General features: G+C 38.3%; 2 protein-coding genes across 3 annotated transcripts in view; both read right to left on the bottom strand.

Moving 5' to 3' along the window:
- Positions 1-23,073, bottom strand: part of LOC105393138 (DENN domain-containing protein 2A) — a 79,403-nt gene that overhangs the window by 28,102 nt on the left and 28,228 nt on the right. Inside the window, exons 1-2 of one of the 2 annotated variants that reach the window (XM_048631967.1) lie at positions 15,390-15,497; positions 4,291-4,746 (exon numbers count right to left, since the gene is read on the bottom strand). In XM_048631967.1, coding sequence (XP_048487924.1) covers positions 4,291-4,746; positions 15,390-15,482 — 549 coding nt within the window. In that variant the 5' untranslated portion in view covers positions 15,483-15,497. Of the gene's footprint in view, positions 1-4,290; positions 4,747-15,389; positions 15,498-23,073 lie in introns of those variants that run through there. The other variant, XM_048631966.1, reaches the window with a different exon arrangement.
- LOC125491053 lies at positions 1,445-3,307 on the bottom strand. Its single transcript, XM_048631968.1, has one exon. The coding sequence runs from the start codon at positions 2,762-2,764 to the stop codon at positions 1,565-1,567; it is 1,200 nt and encodes a 399-aa protein (XP_048487925.1). The 5' UTR covers positions 2,765-3,307; the 3' UTR covers positions 1,445-1,564.

Here is a 23,073-nt window from a genome sequence, read left to right as displayed (position 1 = left end):
ATAAATAAATTTTCATTTATTTGGATCGCGATAGTTGTTATTGTTGGTTGTCACAGCATATTTATATTGAAAGAAAGAAAGAAATAGTTTATTCGCCTTCAAGAATACACTATTGGACATCAACTGTACGAGTTTATGTTATACGGAACTTAACATCAACATTTGTTTCTGTGTGTCTCGGACCACTACTAATCCCATGAGAATTAGGCTGTACCTATGTTTTAGCGTCAATTCACACGTACCACAACCACACCACGTCGCAGCGACATAATGTGGTCTAATAAAGGCCGACGCACGAGTAAAAGAGACTGATTGGTCTTGATGTGTTTAATCCATAATTAGAAGTGAACCCAGTACAAAATCTAACATAATCTTATAAATAACAATTGGTGCTTACTAGGCACAAGTTGCGTGCGTCACGTTGCAGTTAAAGTGGAGATGTTGCAGTAATAAATGGAAGTAGTGTTTAATAAATTATGCTACTTCATCTCCCCCTTAAAGACCCTTCATCCCCGGGGTTCTGCAAAAAAAAATGTGAGGCATACTACTTGGCTCACATTTTTATCTAAATATAATAAGTATTAAAAAAAATTAACTAAGTACATAACAAGTAAGTATATCATAACATAATATATTTTCTAAGTATTAAAAGGACTTTAACTAAGTATATTATATAGGTACTTATAACTATATCATAACATAATATATTTTCTAAGTGACTATTCTACAGTAATTAATTCATGTTACATAAAATATAGTTTAGTATTATTTTTATGAATAACATATTCTTTATTGTCTCTTAAAATTACAACATTAGGTTCTATAACCTTTATGACCTTGAAAGGTCCTATATAAATCCTATCTAACTTATCACCTACTTGATTTTTTATTAAAACTAAATCACCACTTTTATAATTAACAGGGTTTGATTTTTTATCAAAATATAACTTTCTAATTTCTTTGCTGTGTAACAAGTTATTTCTAGCGTCACATTGAGCTTTTTCGAGTCTATATTTAAGTTCCAATGGGTAACTGTCAGGATTATACAATGGTTCCACAACTGTATTTTTTAAATTACTAGGTAGGTTACAAACTTTTCCAAATACTAACTCAAATGGGGTATATTTAGTTTCGGTATGAACCGAGGTATTATAGGAGAAACACCAAAACGGAAGCCAACTGCTCCAATCAGTATTGTTATTATCACACTGTATCCTAAGGTAAGCTCCTAGGTTTTTATGAGAGTTCTCTAAGGCTCCCAACGTTTCATGGTGGTATGCGGTAGAGTGTAGTTTAGAAATATTCAGTAGATTACAGACTTCCTTGAAAACTGATGACATAAACTCAGAACCAAGGTCGGTTATGACCTCTTTTACTATTCCGTACTTTAAAATAAAATTATTTACAAAGGACCTAGCTACTGAAAATACTACTGTTTAATAACCATTCATATTTTAGTACACATAGACTCGCTCCACTATCGACTAATAATTTTAATTCATCATCTGAATTTAGCCCACATCTAATCTCAAAAAAATTATTAAAACTTAAAATTGAATGTGTTTTATTCTGTTTGGTCACGAAAAAATTCTACTTCTTCGGAATTTGGCACGTCATCGGAGTCGTTGTGCTGAACTCGCTGAAATCGCGAGTGGTCGCCGCGTGCGCCCTGCGCCTGGCCACGCCAGCTGTTTGTGTACCTATTGCCTCGACCTACATTTCGGTAGAAAGTTCTTTGACCTGGCTTATTGTCTTGTGAATTATTAAATTTATTGTATTTTGTGTTATGATAGTTACCTCGGCCACGAAAACCTCTATTATTATAATAACTTTGTGGTACAGCCGATGTATGGCGAGGGTCCTGGAAGTGCAATGATTGATTTTGGTGCTGGTTGCACATAGATTGTTCGTCTAGTGCTGCTCTAATAGCATCGGGAAGTGACTCGAACTGTCGCGAGGCAATAATGGTACTCAGCCGTTGGTCGGAAAGACCGTCTGAGAACCGCTTTATTGCGGTTTTTTCATTTAAGGGGCGAAGTACGTCATATTTTGTAGAATCTCCATCTGCCTGGGCTATGGTCAAATTTACAAATAGTTCCTCAATTTCTGTTCCAAAATTCTCTATTGATCTTCGACCTTGAGTAGTTGAAAACAACTGAGTTTGTAACGCTACTGTTGATTTTTTCGGCAAAAGATATTTTCGAATGTCATCGACCAGACTTTGGACATTGCTGTAGGTACTTTTCAGACGCAGTTTTGCACTGGCTGAAAGTCTCGTTTTTAGAACAAAATCTATCAAAGTATTTTTACTACTATCATTTATAAGTGAGCTATATAGTAAAATACCATCGATTAATTGATTGGTCACTTGTTCCTGTCCGGTCATTACAGGCAATAGGGAAATTGCAGTTTTGATATCAAAAGAATCGGCCATTTTGTATAATTTATGCTGTATCCTATGTTCAATATCTTCAGTTTGGCTAGAACTATCTAAACTGGATAGAAGACCTTTTATCTTACGATAAGTTATATGTACGTCACTAATTAATTTATGGAGTAATTCACAGCACTCCTTACCAAGTTGTTTCTCCTTAATTTCTTGGTTCACCCGAACTAAAATATTATCGAGTTTACTATACTGGTCATTAGCCTCTTGTAATTTTTTATAAGCTATTTGTTGCTTACGGCGCTCAGGCCCAATTTTAACTAGATATTCTTTGATTAAATTAATGTTATGATGCAATTCTTTTAATTGCTGGGACATACTATAACATTATGCCTAGTCTACTTTTACACAAATTAAATTAAATATCTGAAAATTAATGTATCATGTTAGTTTCGATACCTTCGGTCGGTCGCTGACGTTGTTATGTAGGCCGGAACACGTGTTGGCGGGTCCTCGGTCGTCGCACTCGCACGGGCTGGCGGCTGGAGGTGGACATCTACGTGGCTGCTTGGCTGCTTGGCTGCTGCTGGGTGGGCCGGGCTATACCCTGGACTCCAGTGGGCCGGGCTATACCCTGGACTCCTCTTGCTTATCCTTCTTTCTTCAGACGGCACTGGTGGTTAGTTCAGTGCGGGACATGGTCGCGATGTTGTTTCGGTTCAGCTCCCGTTGAATTGTACGGACGAAGTGTTTATTACACTTTTTAATGATGTGGTAGATGAGGGCCACCATCAATAGAAATACAGCTACGCCAATCAGGATTTCGATTATTTCTAGTTTCTGGGTGTGGTGCTGGATTGTCGAGGCAGAAGCTGCTCCATTCGCGTTTTGTGCAATGATAACTTCTTCTTTTGATTGAGTTTTTCCATGATTATTTTCGTTCTTCAGATTGTCTTGAACAATTGCCTTGTATCGTCTTCGGTTCGATAGGCAGGGTCGCCATCTAATAAAGGCCGACGCACGAGTAAAAGAGACTGATTGGTCTTGATGTGTTTAATCCATAATTAGAAGTGAACCCAGTACAAAATCTAACATAATCTTATAAATAACAATTGGTGCTTACTAGGCACAAGTTGCGTGCGTCACGTTGCAGTTAAAGTGGAGATGTTGCAGTAATAAATGGAAGTAGTGTTTAATAAATTATGCTACTTCAGTGGTCAAGCTGTGGTTACGTGTGAATTGTGTGACAGCGGCTTTTTGCAGTTGCGTTGTGGCAGCAACAAAATGTCGATGTGGTTGTGTTGTCTCTGTCGTTGCGATGTGGTAACCACGTGGTCGTATGCAGTTAATAGGGAGAGGAGGTCGCCGCGGTGCCGCCGCCGCGTGGCAGCGTTGCCGACTCGATGTGGTTGCGATGTGGTCGTATTACACAGGTGGTCGATGACAACGGCAATGTGGGACGTGTGAATTAGATTATTCATTTTCAATACAAACGCCCGACAACACGGCGTGGTTGTGGTGTGGTTGTGGCTGTGGTATGGTTGTGGTACGTCTGAATTGACCCTTAGTATGCCTCCAGCTACCCTACCACCACTGACACATTAACAATCCTGACAGCGTCGTTTGCCTGTTACGTCAGATCAAACCCCTTAGCATGAATTTTCATCGTGAACGTGAAGTAGAATTCATTGAGTAATTTTGTATGAAAATATGAACAGCGCCCCATGCCGGTCTGTGGCAAAAATTAAATTTTCCCTACAAAATTCATCAAGTAATTTCACGTCACGTTCACGATGAAAATTCATGCTAAGGGGTCTGTTTCCCCACTGGTTCTGTTTCTTTCCTAAAAGTAAATAAGTACCTAGGCCATCCAATATATTTTTAAATAAAAAAAAATTACTCACATTTTCTCTGTCCACGTCAAGCTGATCTTTCCTGTCCCTTTTAGCGATGCACAGTCCAATACCGCTATTCAAAGCGGTTGCATTTCGTTCCTTCTTCTGGTACCTTCTCGATTCGGTAGCGATTTTCCTCTCAATATTCCTCCTCGCCGTCCGAAACTCTTCGCTCAAATTCTCCGATGACTTGCACATTTTCGAATCGCTCGCCATTTTCACTAATACCGGTTTCGGCTTCAACGGTACCGGTTTTACTAGTGTTTCGTTGGTCTCGGTTTGCTTTGTATTGATACCTTTATCAATAGTTTGGAAGTCATTGTTCTGGGTAACGGTTTTTTCGGTATCGCTGTTCTGAAAACCGGTTTCAAAGTTAGAACGGAGTTTGTCGAATTCGAATTTTGGTTTGCTTATCGTTTCAGGTTCTGGGGACGAGTTGCACGGAATGTCGTATATCTTTTCGTCCTGAAACAAAGACAAAACATACATTTTAGTACCTACACAGGTTATAATTATTATTTAGTTTCACTAAGATTTGTAGTAGGGTAAAAGTACTAGTAACTGGCACTTTAAGCGATTTGCAACACAAAAAAATATTTAAAAAATAAAGTATTGGCCTGATTTAAGCTCTGGTAGGCTTGAATTACTGGCAATAAGACGACGAACAATTATAGGCATAAATTGTAAAGATATAAGATTAATATTCGATTTTAATGAAGTTTATATCCACTACCCCCAAAAAACCTAGTAACTGGCAGTAAAAATTAGTAACTGTCACATGATGTTTCAGTAACTGGCACCTTTTAAAAAATCATGCAATTAGGTCAATAAGTACTCTAAAATCAATAATATATTTGATATTAGGTAATGTACAACTACCTGTCTAGGTTCTGTACCGGTAAGACTCAAAATCACCGGTGTAATGGTCGACTTCTACGACAAAATGACAGTACAAGTATGCGACGAATCGTGGGTCCATATGGATGCAACAAATCGAGAAACCCTTGGATTTGGAAAAGGAAATGGAGACAGCAAATGCTTGTTGACCTTGATGTGTTCATTCAGCAGCTTGGGAGAAGTGACCTGGCTAAGTTGAAGACTGCTGACGGTAGTATAATTGCCTGTAATCTGAAATTTCATGGGGAAATTTAAGGTTTCTACGGCTTTTAGCTTCACTTGCTCACTGATTACAGAGCTCCATTAACACGCCACCACACTAACGATTTTCTAGACGTCGACAGAGGTAAGATTAAGATAGTCCTCAAACAGCTCAAAAAGGACAAAGCTCTGGGTAAAGACATAGATAGTACAGCGCTTTTAAAAGCTATTACTATCCTTGAACAGCCTCAGAAGCTCTTCAATTCGCTTTTTCATACTGGCACAACACTGGAGGCGTGGAGCAAGAACTTGGTGTTGTTCTTCAAGAAGGATGATAAGACCTTATTAAAGAAGAATAGACCGATTTTGTTTATAAGTCATGTATAAGTTATTGAATAAGGTCATCACGAACCGTCTTTCTATCAAGCTCTTCAAGGACTATGAGAAAGCCTTTGATTACATCGAAACCTGGGCAGTTCTGGAATCCCCTCGTTATATCTAGGTGTTGGGATGAGATGCCTTCCAAGTCCAGGACCACAAAACAAGAGGAGACAGGGGGGTGTTAAATTATATCCCGAAGCTGTTTACCAATGCATTGGAAATGTCTTCAACACCTTTCACATCGCCATTTCACAGTGGCAATCTGCAGAAACTCAGTAAAATGCTTTGTGGCCTTAGTGCAGCAACAATATTATTATGTCTACATTTGACAAACTATTCGTCTAAGCTGCAAGGTGCATTCAACATGTTACTGGATTGGACTGATATGATAGGGCAAGTTTTGACAAATTTTCACAACAAAACCTGAAGGCTAAGGTCTTCAGTCAGTGCGTCTTACTGGTAAGACGTGGTTGGATTGGTCCGATTCAAAACCGATCAGTGGGCATTAGAAAGACCTAAGCTTGGTGGTTCTTTGAAGGACCATATCAGAAATGAGGTAATCCGTAAGAAAACTCGAGTGACCGATATAGCTCTTAGAATCAGTATGCTCAAGTGGCAGTGGGCCGGCCATAGCTGCTGAAGAACCGATGACCAGTGGGGCAAACCAGCTCTAGAGTGGAGATCACAAACAGGCTAGCGTAGTGGGGGATACCTTTAGCTGGACCAACGACCTTATACAGCTGGCCGGTGGCTAGATGAGGAAGATCAAGGACAGAGTGCAGTGTCACTGCTTGGGAGAGGTCCAGCAGTGGACAATTACAGACTGCTGATGATGATTGCCTTGATTTTAGTGATTTTTCTGAAAAGAAACATGAAATAAATGTTTACCGCACCAGTAAGTGCCAGTTACTGGTGCGATAGAAAAATCTATGCAAATAAGTAACTGGCAGCCCCGTGCCAGTTATTGAAACAAAGCTAACTAGACACTGGGGGTTTTTACAGTGCACTTTAAATCGTATTTTCTGTCGATAGAAGGCATAAAATAGCTTAAAATTACAAAACCCAAAATTTTAGTAACTGGCAGGGGGGTGCCAGTTACTAAGTGAAGATATAAATTACATTTCAGTAACTAGCACCCTCAAATATAACTCGAAAGCAACCAAAATCACAGTGAATCAGGCTATTATGATATTGTTTAGACCTTTCCCTACTTCCTTATTATTGTCACTTTATAAAAAACTTATTTATTTTCACAAAAACAGGCCATACAAATGTTGGTGTCTCCTTAATAAAAACTTAACACACGAGCATTTTTTTGGCGATCTTCGCCGCTTTGACTGAGATAATTTCTAGCCCCGGAAAATACCCACCTAGCGGTGTAAAATTAAACTGTAATATCAATGAATGATTGGAGATTGCTGTAGATAGATCAAAGATGGCCTTACTATATCCAAAAGCTTAATATATTTACTTTTATAGTCATAGTGCCAGTTACTGACGCATGCCAGTTATACCACGATTTACCCTATTTTTGTTTAATTTGTCGCTCAATTGATCCCTATCAATATCAACGGTTTCTGACGACCAAAAAGTAAGAGTGCAGGGGTTGGTATGCCACAATGGATGTATGATGACTTTTCCGTTTTATCCTCCCGGTTCCATAAAAAGAGGTACAGTTATACAGAATTTACAGTTCACACGAAGTAATTAATTGGTTGGTTAATTCCGATAAGACAGAAATGTTATATCAATAAGCCTTACGACTTTCACAGGTTTCTCAAACAAGAAAACTAAACTCATCGGATTTAATTACATAGACCCATGAGGCATATTAATTAAGAAATGATGCAGAGAAAACCTTATTTTTTTATAAAATAATTTTAATGATTTTATCACACAGCGATATGAAATGAGCTTCTATTTTAAATATTCTACGAGACGAGCACCACATTCAAAAGCCTAACCTAACAGGTTGGCTGGAAGAAAATGCGTATTGGCAATAAGCCCGCCTTCGTAAATTGACGGCCGATTGGCGTAGTGGTTAGTGACCCTGACTACTGAGCCAGTTCGATTCCCGGCTGGGGCAGATATTTGTTTAAACATAGATATTTGTTCTCGGGTCTTGGATGTGCTCGTAGAATGGCAATAGGCCCGCCCCCTATTACATTGGGACTAACATAAACTGCCGAAAAGTGGGTGCAGCAATGCACCTCTGCCTACCCCGTAAGGGAGTACATTAGTACAAGGTGTGAGTGTTTATATGTAAATTGTCTGTATTTTCTTCTAATTTTATTTTTTTGTTTTTAGATGTACGTACAATAAAGTGTTCATAAATAAATAAAAATCCTTATGCTGCTCTTGCCTTTCATAATTATTAAGTACATAAGTAGGTATATTAAAATATCATTTCAGAATGAGACCAGAGTCTTCAATGGACCCGGTCAACGAACGCTATTTAATTAATGGTCCGTGACAAAACATCATTGAAGCTTCTTTTATTAAGCCTTTGGAAACCGTAGATTGAACCGTTTTAATTTCTGGTATCATGACATGACAGAAGCAGATAAAAAAGATGGAGAACTACAGTCATTGCGACTAAGAAACGCGCTGCATGATTCGGAAGATAACATTTAGGTGCACAGAAGGTTGCCTGTAAGAGATTTTGCTCTTAATGATAAGGCCGCTAATTCAAATAAATCAATGCATGTGCTCTGAAACATATTTAATTCAAAATTATTAGCAGAACGCTGCTTTAGTATCGTTAATTACTTAGTACTCATGATTATTAAGTAATTTATTAGTAAATGATTGAGGTTGAAAATTAGTTTCACTACTTGACGCTAGATGCCACTGATAGAATTGTCCTCATTTTGTAGAAAAATAATTATTTCTTTCTGTTTAGTATACGGTTTTGATTAATATTTAAAATAACTACCGGTAAGTATATAGGGAATTCCGAAGACGTAGCTGGCTTAGATATAACATGCTGCACAGTGCACATGCTGGTTTCGGCTTAGTATATTTATTTATTTAATTCTTTATTGCACAAATATAAAAATACATAGTATACCCTTTTTGCAACACCCTGTAAATCTACACTCTGTAGACATTCTTCTGCCTAAGTCTGACTAATCTTCAACAGTAGCAACAACTATCACAGCCTATGCCCTGTTACTTGACCGATCGTAACGGTCACAATGGCACCCATTCATTAACTCTTTATAACAACGAAATAGGGTCCATTATTCACTCAACGGTCATCGTACACCTTATTGCGTTGTGGTAGAGGCGAGATGTAAGAGTACTATCGTGGGAGTTTTCTTATTAGAAGTTCGTTGCACTTGTAAAATAGGTATATGGGGAGTTGGTAAAAGTGAATTTAGGTGAGAACTTTTCGACGATTTTTTGCGATGGTTTACATTGTAGTCAGCGCTGGGATCGCCCGCATCTCTGGTGTGAGAGGCGGGCGCTTACCCGGCTTACTACTACTTCACAGACCACTGTACTTACCTATTATAATATGTTTTGGAAAATAAACGAAATAATAATAATAATCAGCGGCATCCTCAAAACTCTACGTAAACTAAAATCGACCTAGGAAATGACCGACCATGTCTAGGTCAGAGTCAGAGGTCATGCTAATGTCCAGTTGAAACTTTTTACCGTAAGTTATTGTTCCGAGATACGAGAGCACGCGATCTAACGTAAACCAGCGGCTCTCAAAGTTTATTGTTATTATTATAAATTCTTTATTGCAAATAAAAAACATTGTACAAAGGCGAACTCAATGCTAGTAGCATTCTCTACCAGTTAACCTTCAGTCAAAGTTTAGGCTCTAAACGATATTTTAATACAGTCTATTATGTCAACCATACGATGGAGTGTCAGTAAAAAGAAGCTTCTTAACAAATAACACTTTTCTTCGACCACTGAGCTCTTATTTTGAACTAGCTGTTCCCGCGAGCTTCGCTTCGCCTTAAAAAGTTTTCCCGTGGGAATTCCGGGATAAAAAGCCTATGTTCTTTCTGAAGGTCTAGACCATATGCATACCAAATTTCATTCAAATCCGTTCAGTAGTTTTGGCGTGAAAGAGTAACAGACAGACAGACAGACAGACAGACACAGTTACTTTCGAATTTATAATATTAGTAAGGGTGAGATCGGTTAGAAAAATTGTGACTTTATTCATACCAATGAATAATGTCACAATTTTTCTTCAAAAAGGTTATAAATAGGTAGGTTTTACTTCAAAAACGTTATAAATAGGTTGAACTTAAAAAAAAACAAGTAAAAAGTGTCACTTTTCACAAACCATTTTACTTACTTATTTCATCCTATTCCTAACATGCTAAAGTTGTAACCACAAAACATTGGGAGGCATTGGCATATCATAGACAACATAAATTTCATAACTTCACCAAAAAGGCCGACGATCTATGCAAGGAGGTCACAACCTATGCCTCGGTTTGCGGTCGCAACTCGGAAACTTTATACACTCGCGCAGTGAAAAAGTTGGAGTGACATAGCACCAAATTAAAACCTACAGTGCCACAAACTTACAGTGCTCCAAAATTGATAATGCGCATAGGAATCTTTGACAGATCGGTTGTTTTCATTTATGTGACACATGATATTGAGTCCTATTTCTTTCGAACAAGGTGCAAAATGCAAGTGTTATTTTTAAAGCTCTTACGATTTAATGATTCGGATGTGAAGATCTGCATGTGCATTATTAATTTTGGACAAGTGTTCAACCCTTAGGGTGGGTTGCACCATTTAACTTTAACTATTACAAACGTCAAATCTCTTGGCGAGACAGATCAATCTTCAAGAGATTTGACGTCTGTAATAGTTAAAGTTAAAAGGTGCAACCCAGCCTTATTTGTTTCGGTGACAGCTCACATAAATGTCTAATATTTCTTAATACTATAAGATTTTAAGTTTGCTCGCTCTTGCGGTGTTAATAAACCCATCCAATTTTTTACAATATACAATTCATAAGTAATGAGATATGGATAAATTTAGTTCGCTATCACCGGAACAGATAAGTTTGTCGCATTGTAAAATGCTAGCTTAAGTGCCAATTTCTCCATAGTCGGTTAGAGCATAACCAGGTATTAGTGGTTGACTTTTGACACATCTGTCAATAATTTTATGTGGCGATGACGTATAATTGATAACCAATCCCTGGTCGGTTAGATAACCGAAAATGGAGAAATTGGCACTAATGACGCCGTCAGCAACATTGGAGTACATTAACGGCGCGTCAAAATATTACCAATGAAACTTTTTCATTGCTCGTGAGTGTATTATTAACAAAGAAAGAAAGAAGAAGAAAGAAAATACATTTATTTCACACACACACACACGGAAACAACACAAAAAATAAATAATAAAACAAATAATAAAAAAAAGGTAAAGTAAAATGAGCAAGGGTGTTGCTTCCCGGTGCAGAAACGGGTTCTAGCTCAGCTTGGTGCTATGATAAACCATAGCGCTGGTTTTCAGCTAGAACCCTGGGTGAAGTCACGGACTGACTTGACATAAAATATTATTCAAAAAGTAAACAAATAAGAACTAACAGTAACACTGTCGCGAATTTCGCATCTAACGAAAATTTATTCGATGGACGAAATCGATAGAATCTAAATATGGATTATGGGTAAAAAAATTGTGAGTCTGATGGATAAATATGAGAATATTATGATTAACTAAGTATTATTATGATTGTGCCTCTATGTAGCTCTAAGGGTTTTCTTTTTAACTGTAATGCTATGTAGTGTGATAGTAAATAAATAAATAAATGGGGTTCCGCTCATCTCGCATAATCTTTATTGACCAAAACTCATTTCGCATAACTCGTATGGTCTAAACTTTTTTGGCCGAACCATCACTTTGCCAAGACTTATGTGGCATAAGGCTCGTTTCGTCTAAAACTCTTTAGGCACAATCTTTAAACACCTAAGTTTCGTTTGCTCAAATTTATGTTCGTCTATACCTATGTATAATCTTGTTTCTCCTAATATTATCTTAATAAATAATATATTAAGTATGGAGTAAATGTACAAACTGGGTATTTTTCTCATACATACCGAAAATCACGATATTGAATGATTAAAAAATCTAAAGTTAACGAGCAATATAATTATTACAAACCCCTTTGAAACCTAAAGATAGGTGCGACGACGAGCAAAGCGAGGAGGAGCGTGTTAGGTGCACATGTTCATCAAAACCAAAGCGGAGCGCAGCGAAGCGGAGCGGAGCGTTTTCCAAACAGCGAAAACAATACAAGGCACCAGTTTGCGCTATAGAGAGACGCTCCGTCAAAGTTAAAGCCAAACAAATATTATTACTTTGTATAAACCTATGCCATAGCATTATTAGGCTATTCAAGATTTGGCCATACCATTATTAGGCTAAACAATGTTATGCGAAATAACTTTTTACTAAACGAGATTTATGCCATACGATTTTCGGCGTAACGAGACTTTGACCAAACGTTACTATGCAATACGAGATTAGGCAAATAAATCTTATGCCAAAAAGGTAGAACCAAATAAATGGGATATATTCACTAGATCCGTAAAACTCAAAACTCTCCATAAAGTCACAGGAATCATCTTACATAGGTGAAAAGTAATATATAAGTGGTAAAATTAAACTAGGTAACTAATAAAAATGTAGGGTATGCACACATGTAGCTATCTAATCATATTTTATCTTACTTTATCTAATCATTCCATTTAAAGGCCATTACACCTGTATTATCAACTAACTGATTAACCTAATATAAATTTAATACCGTACACTTGAATGTGGGTACTACAAAGAACTTAAAAATAGACATAAAAATATTAGTTGAGGAGCGGTGGTAGCTCAGTCGGGAAGTCGCTTCTCACACCAGAGATGCGGGTTTGAATCCCGGCGCTGACATGTACCGATGAGTTCTATGAGTTTAGCACATCTAGATGTGTGAACCCACCAACCCGCAGTGGACCAGCGTGGTGGGAAATGGTTCAAGTTAAGGAGGGCAGTTTAGACCTTGACTATTACTTAATTAATAAATATTACTGTATTTTTGGTTGTTTTGTCTGTGACAAATGAATGATTCTTTATGTTTGTCTTAAGAAACGAGGTTTATAGTGCGCAGGCCTGGATGGGGCCCAAGATTGGAGACTGCAGTAGCCAAGATGCAATGAATCAATACCTACTCGTATAGATCTGTTATAATAATAATATGTGGGGACATCCCACACAGGGCCATTCGACCCCAAGCTAGGCAGAGCCTGTGTTATGGGTATCGGACAAATTAATTGAAAGATACATATTAAATATAAATATCTACACCCAAGACCCGAGTACAAATATCTGTCTTTAAACAAATACCTGCCCCAGCCGGGAATCGAACCCGGGACCTTCGGCTCAGTAGTCAGGGTCACTAACCACTACGCCATTCGACCGTCTATAGTCTACAGTCTGTAGTCTATTTATTTAACAAACGAAACACTAAATCAGATATAATATTTGGTGCAAGTGAATACTTAATGGCTAAAGGAAATCACAAGCTCTATCTTAGTGCCAATTTCTCCATAGTCGGTTAGAGCATAAACAGGTATTAGTGGTTGACATTTGACACATCTGTCAAGAATTTAATATGGAGATGACGTTTAATTTATACATCAATCCCTGTCGGTTAGATAACCGACAATGGAGAAATTGGCACTTAGCCTGAGAAACGTTAAAAACTTAATCGCATCGTAATATATGTGTATATATCCGCTATCGTAGATTATATCAGCATTATACCAGAATCGAGATGTTTTTTATCCCGATGATCATTATCTAGTTCTAGACTGGTAGATATTACGTCGCTAGAACCGGTGTTGGGGTAACCGGTCGACGGATATTCACTTTCTATGCTACAGTTCGGTACAAACAACATGATAGTTCAGAGGTATGATCACAGGATTCGAAACCTCCGTTTACGTTGCGTATCGTCAACTGTCACTGTCAAAATGTAAGGTAAATTAGTTAGTTCCAAAAGTGTCATTTTTCCATGTTAGGCAAATTTGTTAGTTCCAAAAGTGTAATTTTTCCATGTTAAATTCCAAATTTGCCTTCCTTTTTGACAGTGACAGTAAACGGAGGTTTCAAATCTTATAATCGCTGCACAGAACCGGCGGAAATATTTTTTTTTTAATCGACGGAAGTCACGCGGCAAAGATTGCGTCGCATTCTGCCGACAACAAAAAAAACAAAGAGACGTAACGGTTGCAAAACTGCAATGCACCGTCTTTTGTTTGGGTTTTTTTCACGTGATAGTGTAGTGACACAATTATTTCATAGATGTGGATTTTATTCTGTTATGTGTGTCATTGGGTGTGGATGTGTAGGCCGTGACTAGGCAAACGTAGTGTGGGACGCCCTCCGACTTGCGAAAGGTGGCTGGTTATGATTGGATGCGGAAAGCTAAAGATCGCATCCGTGGCGTGCTTTGGGAGAGGCCTACGTCCAGCAGTGGACTGCTATAGGCTAATGATGATGATGATGTGTCATTGGGTGGTAGTGGATTTTTTACTTCATTTTTAGAGTATATATTTTTTTGTATTAGCGTCCGGCACTGCTAAGGACCACGGGGGTTACTTTCTAAATCCACGATCGATCGGACGACAATTGTCGTGCAATAGTTTTTGGTCTTATAGAGTGAACTCCCAGGTCAGCGCCGCACCGCAGACATTTCGACTAATACATACATTATGGCTGATAATGATGATGATTATAAATCTATATCTACAAAAATGAAGACCGAATGGCGTAGTGGTTAGTGACCCTCACTACTGAGCCGGTGGTCCCGGGTTCGATTCCCGGCTGGGGCAGATTGTTTAAACACAGATATTTGTTCTCGGGTCTTGGATGTGCCCGTAAAATGGCAATAGGCCCGCCCCCTATTACATTGGGACTAACATACACTCTGGCGAAAAGTGGGTGCAGCAATGCACCTCTGCCTACCCCGCAAGGGAGTACATTAGTACAAGGCGTGAGTGCGTGTTTTTTTTTTTTTTACAAACAGTTGCACACAGAATATTGTATTAATATTATAAATCAGGCCAGTATGGTACTGCTATTTATTCTTAGCATAGCTGGCCTGTCACAAGACAATTATTCATAATTGAGAGCAATTTATCTGATTGTTGTTTATGTAGGTAGGTACATACAGTTGCAAAAGTGGTATAATACGAATTCGAAAGTGGTACACTTATACACTAATCGTAAAGCTAAACCAAGGCGGTCATTCTGAATATATTTTGTCCTACGACTTTTAACAATTCGCGAAATACACTTCGTAGTGTTAGTTTAAATTTTTTATAATGAATAAATGAAATTGTCTTCCCTATAGAATCTGCGTTGGTCACGTGACTTTTTTTACTATGGGGTAACTCTACCACTTTTGTGACATTCTGTATAATGTATAGGTTCCAATCGCGTATCATACAATACAATACAATACAATACTCTTTATTTGCACCAAAATAGAACAACATACAAAATAAAAACTTAAAAATAAAAACAGTACAAAAAGGCGGCCTTATTGCTTATATCATATATAATATTAAAAACGTAATACGTACTTGTTTAACATATCGCTCTTGATACCAAACAGTTTTCGAGTATTCGTTCTTAGATTCACACGCGGCGAACAGTTTCCTACTACAATACGACATGGTCGGGCACTAATTGACAGGCTAATGACATTACTCGCTTGTATTTTGTAGGTATACGTGTTTTATAGACACTACACTAAACGAAACGTTTGTATTTTTGTGGGTATGTTTGTAATGAGTAAACTCAAAAACGTTTCACTTACGAATTGGCGACACCAAATGGTCCTAATTTTTTTAAACATTTAATTAAACATATAACACTACCTATAACATATATATATATAAACTTTTTTAGATAGTAATATCCTAATGCGTGTTAAATGTACTTCAGTATTGCAGATGGCGTCATTAAGCTAGCCTTTTCCGTTTAGGAGTAGGTAATTCGCGTTTCCTACTGGATGTTTTCTGTTAAATGTACTTTTTCGTTTCTTGTAAGTGTATTGCTGGATGTTTTCATATTTCCAAGGGGAAATCATTTAAGCCGAAGTGAACCTCGCGTACAAAAACTAGTTATTAATATGTAAGGAAAAACCAACAGGATAAACTCGTGACAACATTGTTTTAAAATTAGATTGCTCTGCATTGTTTCAACAATTCCTACAGTACAGTAGTTAAAGTTACCTGTGGGATTACCACCACCGATCATAAAACATTAACAACCATAATATAGCATGGCAGCGTCCTTCTCTGTCAAATCTGACATAATTTGAATGAACCTGACAGTAGTTTGACAGGCAAGCGACGCTCTTAAGGATTGTTAATGGCTATGGCTAATGTGTCGGTGGTAGTGGTGGTACAGTAGTAGCAGGTAATATTATTTTGTAAGTTAAAATATTTTAAAAAAATGCATTTAGTTTATGTTCTGGAAACGATGGGACCATCATCGATAAATGCGAACTCGGGTCTGCCATCGTCTCTTTTTGTGACATAAAAGTAAATACCTACCTATTTAATGTTTTTTTTTTCTACCATCTGCTTGTTAACTTTTCTTTATTAATAAAAAATGTGTCCATCATCATCATCATCATCAGCCAATAATCATCCACTGCTGGACATAGGCCTCTCCCAAGTCGCCACAACACTCGGTCCTCGGCCTTCCTCATCCAACCACTACCGGCTACCCGCCTAAGTCAGTCAGTCCAGCGGACAGGAGGGCGTCCCACGCTGCGTTTGCCTGTTCGTGGTATCCACTCGAGAACTCGTCTACCCAATGTGTCCATATCGCAATGTATTTCGTCATCGACGCCCGCCCGTCCAACAGAATTGGGCCCTGGATGGAAGGTTTTATCCTTGCTAATAAACAGCTCTGTATCGCAATAACGACGACATTGCACAACTAAACTTCAAGTACAGTCAGCAAGACAATTACATACAATACAATACACTTACTTGCACCAAGAAGAAAAATTATAAAAAACAAAACTTAAAAATAAAACAGTACAAAGAGGCGGCCTTATTGCGTCTGTCTTGCGTGCCCCAAATTTAAAAATCATAACTTACACCCATGAGTTTTAGGATCAAGTAGTTTGCATCTGTTTTGGTGACTGTACAGTGGGATTACCTGCATCCTGCAATCGCAATACTATTTCACTGTAAGCCGTGCTTAATTCATCCGTCTTAAGAGTTAAATTTGAACAGCAATTGTTATTTAACGTGGCGTGAACTGTACTTACTGGTATTTTGCGACATTTCCTTTGGACATTTTAAACTGTTAAAGGCCAATTAAACCTAGACGTTTTAACGGCTAGGCACATAAGAACACTACATTCTTTGATTAATACCTTAGATTAACAATATACGAACAACATGATGAGTCACATACAAAAACAAAGCAAAAAAAAACACACACACACTCACACCTTGTACTAATGTACTCCCTTGCGGGGTAGGCAGAGGTGCATTGCCGTACCTACTTTTCGCCAGTGTTATGTTGGTCCATATGTAATAGGGGGCAGGCCTATTGCCATTTTACGGGCACATCCAAGACCCTAGAACAAATATCTCAGCAAACACTGTCCTTATTTTGTTTACTGTCAAACCGTTTTAAGTTCAACCCAATGACAACCATTGTACCAAGAAAAACACAACTAGTCTAACCCAACTCATTCAAAATAAGAGCTCAGTGCCACAAGTGGGTATTTCTTTTGCACTGACACTCCATTTTGTTCTTTATATTGTTAATCTAAGCATTCAACAGTAAATTTCAATCCCGTTTTCATTCATTCTATTTTGAAACAGCTGACTTGAAAGTAACTTGTTTAAGGGCTGCTAGTAATTATAATAAGCCACCTACGTCACTGCAGTCTAAAAATAGCGACCCGTTCTCTTTCATGTACTTTTTAGGGCACTCATTCACAGCCCCAATAACCTTGGTGGAAAGAATAAGTGTTATAACTGATTTATAAAATATACATAGCTGTTTCCGCGAGCTTCACTTCACCTTAAAAAGTTTTCCCGTGGGAATTCCGGGATAAAAAGTAACCTATGTTTTTTATCAGGGTCTACACCAAATGTATACCAAATTTCGTTCAAATCCTTCCAGTAGTTTTGGCGTGAAAGAGTAACAGACAGACAGACAGACACAGTTAGGTTAGGTTACTACCTACCTACCTACTTTCGCATTTATAATATTAGTTAGGATTAGGATTTGCGCCAAAACACACTTTTAAACTTTTGCACAAAGGTGCAAGGTTCTTTGTACATATGAGAGGCAGAGCAGAGGTGCATTGCTGTGGGGTTATCACCGCCGAACATAAGCCATTAACAATTGTTGAGCTGACTGATCTGACTGATGTATGACAGGCGAGCGAACGCTGTTTATGAACACTCACACCTTGTACTAATGTACTCCCTTGCGGAGTAGGCAGAGGTGCATTGCTGCACCCACTTTTGCCGGTGTTATGTTAGTCCCAATGTAATAGGGGGCGGGCATATTGCCATTTTACGGGCACATCCAAGACCCGAGAACAAATATCTGTGTTTTAAACAAATATCTGCCCCAGCTGGGAATCGAAACCAGGACCTTCGGCTCAGTAGTCAGGGTCACGAACCACTACGCCATCCAATGAACGGGCTGGTGGTTCAATCAAAAAGGAGATTCAACCAGATGCTTTCGACAGTTATACTCCAAAATGGAACATTGAAGTATATTTAACAAGTTATACATCGCATCAGATATTGTGTTTAAATTATGGGGCCATTTGATGTCGACATTTTATGGACTACTCCAATGCGATTTTGTTTAAAAAAAATATTTCAGATTGAGATCTACTAACATTTTAGCAATTATTTGATTTATATACGTTCTAGTCTTGTCATACTAGTCATAGATTGCACTCGGAAACGTATCTATTTGGCATCGTAACGTAACAAGTCATTGGAAATAACAAAAAAATCTACTTGTTACGGCGATGCTCCACCTAGTGCTGTCGCTCGATTGGCCAATTTGTCTATCGATAGATACATAGAAGCGTCAGTAGTCGAGCGGGCCTCAGTGATCGTAACTGATCGCTGAGGTTAAGCAACAACTGACACGGTCAGCCATTGGATGGGTGACCAATTTCAAGTGGTGCTTTTCTGGACGCTTCCGTGCTTCGGACGGCACGTTAAGCCGTGGGTCCCGGTTGCTGCTTCGGCAGCAGTCGTTAAGCCTAGTCAGAGGCCTTCGGGCGGCTTGAAAACATCTGACAGTCGGGTTGCCCACTTACCCGACAACTCGCTCAGCACAAGCTTGCTTGTGTTGGGGTCCACCAACCCGCACTTGGCCAGCGTGGTGGACTAGGCCTAAACCCTTCCTTCATTGGAAGGAGACCCGTGCCCCAGCAGTGGGGACGTAATGGGTCGTGATGTGAGATACATAGAATATTATTTATTTGTTCACATACATAAAATAAACTTAACTACTTAACATAAATACTAACACATGTACAAAATTGGCGGTCTTATCGCTTAAAGCGATTTTTTCAAGACAACCTTAGGGTGGAAGGATATTTATTTTATGATCAAAGAGGGGTCAAAGTGTACTAAAGAATAGTAAGGAATAATTAAAATAATTATTTTGTTATTATATAAGTCCCTACAAACTAACCCTTTTATTGATAGAGAAGTTACAGAACATTTTAACTAATAAACTGTTTTGTCCCTCTCTGTCAAAGAAGAAATTGTTCTTTGTCGGAGAGGGACAAAACAGTTTATTAGTATTCGTATTCGTTCACGTTTTGGCGGTCGAAAATAGATTCAAAACTGTTGATGATGATGATGATGTCCTCTTCGTCGTATCCGACAACAGCGACTCTTGCTACACTCTGTTATGTGCTCTTATGTGGCTGGCAAGTCCGAAATTCGTCTTGAACACCCTGTCACACTGAGCACAACTGTGAGTGATTCAAAACCATCGATGTTTCGGCATCACTACCTCGAACACACATGTAACACGATTACTTTCCCTCACTACCCACACAACACAATAGATATTGAGAGGTACGCTTTCGCTTATCTAATTAGAAAAATTGCACACTTGATCAGCAATTAGCTGAGCTGATGATGATGAGTTAGTGTAATTGAGGCTAAATCAATGAGTGAATGAAGATGAGAGTGAAAGGCGTAGGTATTAAATTTTTAATAGTTAAAGTAAAGTAAGTTAAATATTTATTAATCATTAATGTAGGTATTTTTCTTTTTAAATTTATTAGTAAGTACACCTAAATGCCCTTTTAAACATAATAGTTCTTTTCCTGCAACGGTTGTCTGGAAGAGATCGTTTTTAGCGATAAGACCGCCATTTGTGCATCATTGTTATTTAAGTTAGATTTAAGTTTTTTTTATGGTGTGCAAATAAAGATTATTGTATTATATTGGAATCTACAGCAGAGATCGAAAGGATTTTTTACAAGCATTATGCTAAGTCCAAACTCTTTTGAAAACATGATACGTTTGTCTGTATTGTTTTCTTTCAAATTCAAAATTCTTTATTCTAGCGTATGATATTGTCTGTTGTTTAGTCTTAATGAAAAGTAAATAAAACAATATTGCATGGAAATTCCTCTTAGAAGTCGTATTCTCTTATTGATATTAAAATATTAGATTATAAATAAATAAATATGTGGGGACATATCACACACGGCCATCCGACCCCAAGCTAGGCAGAACCTGTGTTAAGGGTGTCGGACAGCTGATATATCTACACAGATACATAGATACATATTAAATATTAAATAGATATACGACAACCAGACACAAGGCAAACACAAATGCTCATCACACAAATGTTTGCCCTGGGCGGGATTCGAACCCGCGGCCCAAAGCTTCGGAAGCAGCTTCACTATAGATTGGCAAGTTGCTTGGCGACCCTCCTTGCGGGGTGAAAGACGCGGAGGGGACGAGGTACCCAAGACGACAGCGGGTAGCGGGAGGGTAGCGGGGAAGGGCAACGCGTGCACTGCATGTCATTGTTACGGCAGTCTCGGCCGCGCAGCCGAGGCGGCCACATGTCTTATATAGTCTGTCATAATTTGAGTGCGACCCACATGAGATCATTGATCCTGAGACCATTAGTCTTAGGATGAGTGTTGAGGCCTTTTTAATATTATCATTATATTATTATTAGGTATCTATAATTCGTCAACAAAATAACGTTAAAAACAAGAAATCGTATAATGTCTCAATATAGGGGCTTCTTGTAGAACAGCGTACCGGATCAGTCATGCTACGCGGCTAAAGGTTAGTACTGCGCAGTCAGATACGAAAAAGTAAACAACAAAGACGAAGAGTCCATATGACAGTGCGTCAGTTGTCAGTTCTTGTAACTAGGAAAGCAACCAAAATTTATGTGATTTAATGAAAGTAATTAATGAGCAAAACACAGAGAAAAATACAAAATTGATGAAATTTTGAAAGAAAATGGTCATATCGTGCTTCGCCTACCCCCATACCACCCGGAATTAAATCCTATTGAACTTGTGTGGCGGTACGTGAAAGGCGAGCTCGCAAGAACGTCGATTGACTCTAACTTAGATAAAGAGATAGAAGACTTAGAGTTGCTTTTCTCTAATTATTCGCCTAAAAAGTGGAGAAATTGTGACGACCATGTCATAAAAAATTAAGACGAATATTATAAATCTGATAGAGTATTTGACGATGTATTGGACAGGTATGTTATTGTTTATTTATAATTTATTGTAAATTAAACATAAATTGGTTTTTGTCTTAGATTTATAATTGAAGTTAATGAAAACGATGATGAAGATGAGGATGACGACGACGATGAACAAGTTCAAACAGAGAGTGAACATGAAAGTGACATGGAAATTGATTGATAAAATAAAACACTTTTACATAAATAAATTCAAATTGGTAGATATTCTGAAGGTAAACATCCAAATTTTAATGCTGTCGGAGCGGTGGTAGCTCAGTCGGGTGAGCGCCCGCTTCTCAATCAAGAGATGCGGGTTCGAATCCCGGCGCTGACATGTACCAATGAGTTCTTTTAACTTAAGTACAATGTATACCATCGCTCTTACGGTGAAGGAAAACATCGTGAGGAAACCTGCATATCAAGATCTAGCACATCTAGATATGTGAACCCACCAACCCGCAGTGGACCAGCGTGGTGGGAAATGGTCCAAGCTTAGGAAGGCAGTTTAGACCTTGGGGATATGCACAAAGGTTCCACTCGAGAGAGCCAGGTGCAGGTACTTACACCCCCACAGAGAATAGAATAGAATAGAATATAATGCTGTCAAACTATAAATTTTAAGCTAAGTAAATATGACATTTACGGGAACACTCATAGAATAAAATTTTACTTACGTCAGAAATAGTTACAAGCTATCGCGAGATTAATCCGGGCACACTTTTCTACGTGTGAAGCATGTCGTGCTACCTCGCCCCCGCCACTTCTTTCACCCCGCAAGGAGGGTCGCCAAGTAACTTGCCGCATTATACCACCTAAGCTACGGATTATGTTAAGGTCGACATAAGGTGGCAACAGTTTCTATTGTATTTGTGTTGGACACATCCGGCGGCTAACGACAGGGCACAGTTTGTTAAACTTACAAAACCCCTCTTTTTCCGCCGGTGGTTAAAAATACAGTAAACAGTAGGTAGTGTCGTTACGACATGTCGTGTCAGAGAGCTGCTAACTTACACCTTTAAAGTCTGTTTTTAAATCTCAGATAATAAATTGGCAGTTTCTGAACGATTCATCAACAATCTATTGACATCGTGATATCGCGTTCTATTAGAGGAACAATCGACTGTTTACGAACCTATCTGAGATAAAAAAAAACAGACTTTAGGGAAAACCATAGACTAACCCCCTTATTCATAGAAAAGTTACAATACGTTTTAACTAATAAACTGTTTTGTCCCTCTCTGTCAAAGAACAAATTGTTCTTTGTTGGAGAGGGACAAAACAGTTTATTAGTTAAAACGTTTTGTAACTTCTCTATGAATAAGGGGGTTAGTATATACTAGCGTATAGACGAACTGACAGCTCGATAAAGCGTGACCAATTCTGATTTTTCAGTGTGAGCATTAGCTAGTGATGTACCTCTTTACTTTGGAGGACCATCGATAAGTTTGTAGTGGGTCTGAGATACTAAGGCCCTGTTTCACAATGTCTGGTTAGTGGCTACCTGTGAGATAAAATACA

Source organism: Plutella xylostella, chromosome 30 (genome assembly GCF_932276165.1).
Source record: "Plutella xylostella chromosome 30, ilPluXylo3.1, whole genome shotgun sequence".
Lineage (NCBI taxonomy): Eukaryota > Metazoa > Arthropoda > Insecta > Lepidoptera > Plutellidae > Plutella > Plutella xylostella.
The sequence above is the reverse complement of the archived record's forward strand: the minus strand, read 5'-3'. Positions and strand labels throughout refer to the sequence as shown.

Bases quoted from the DNA above. Each gene is read 5' to 3' on its own strand.
- LOC125491053 (XM_048631968.1), bottom strand. From the start codon at position 2,764: ATGTCCCAGCAATTAAAAGAATTGCATCATAACATTAATTTAATCAAA.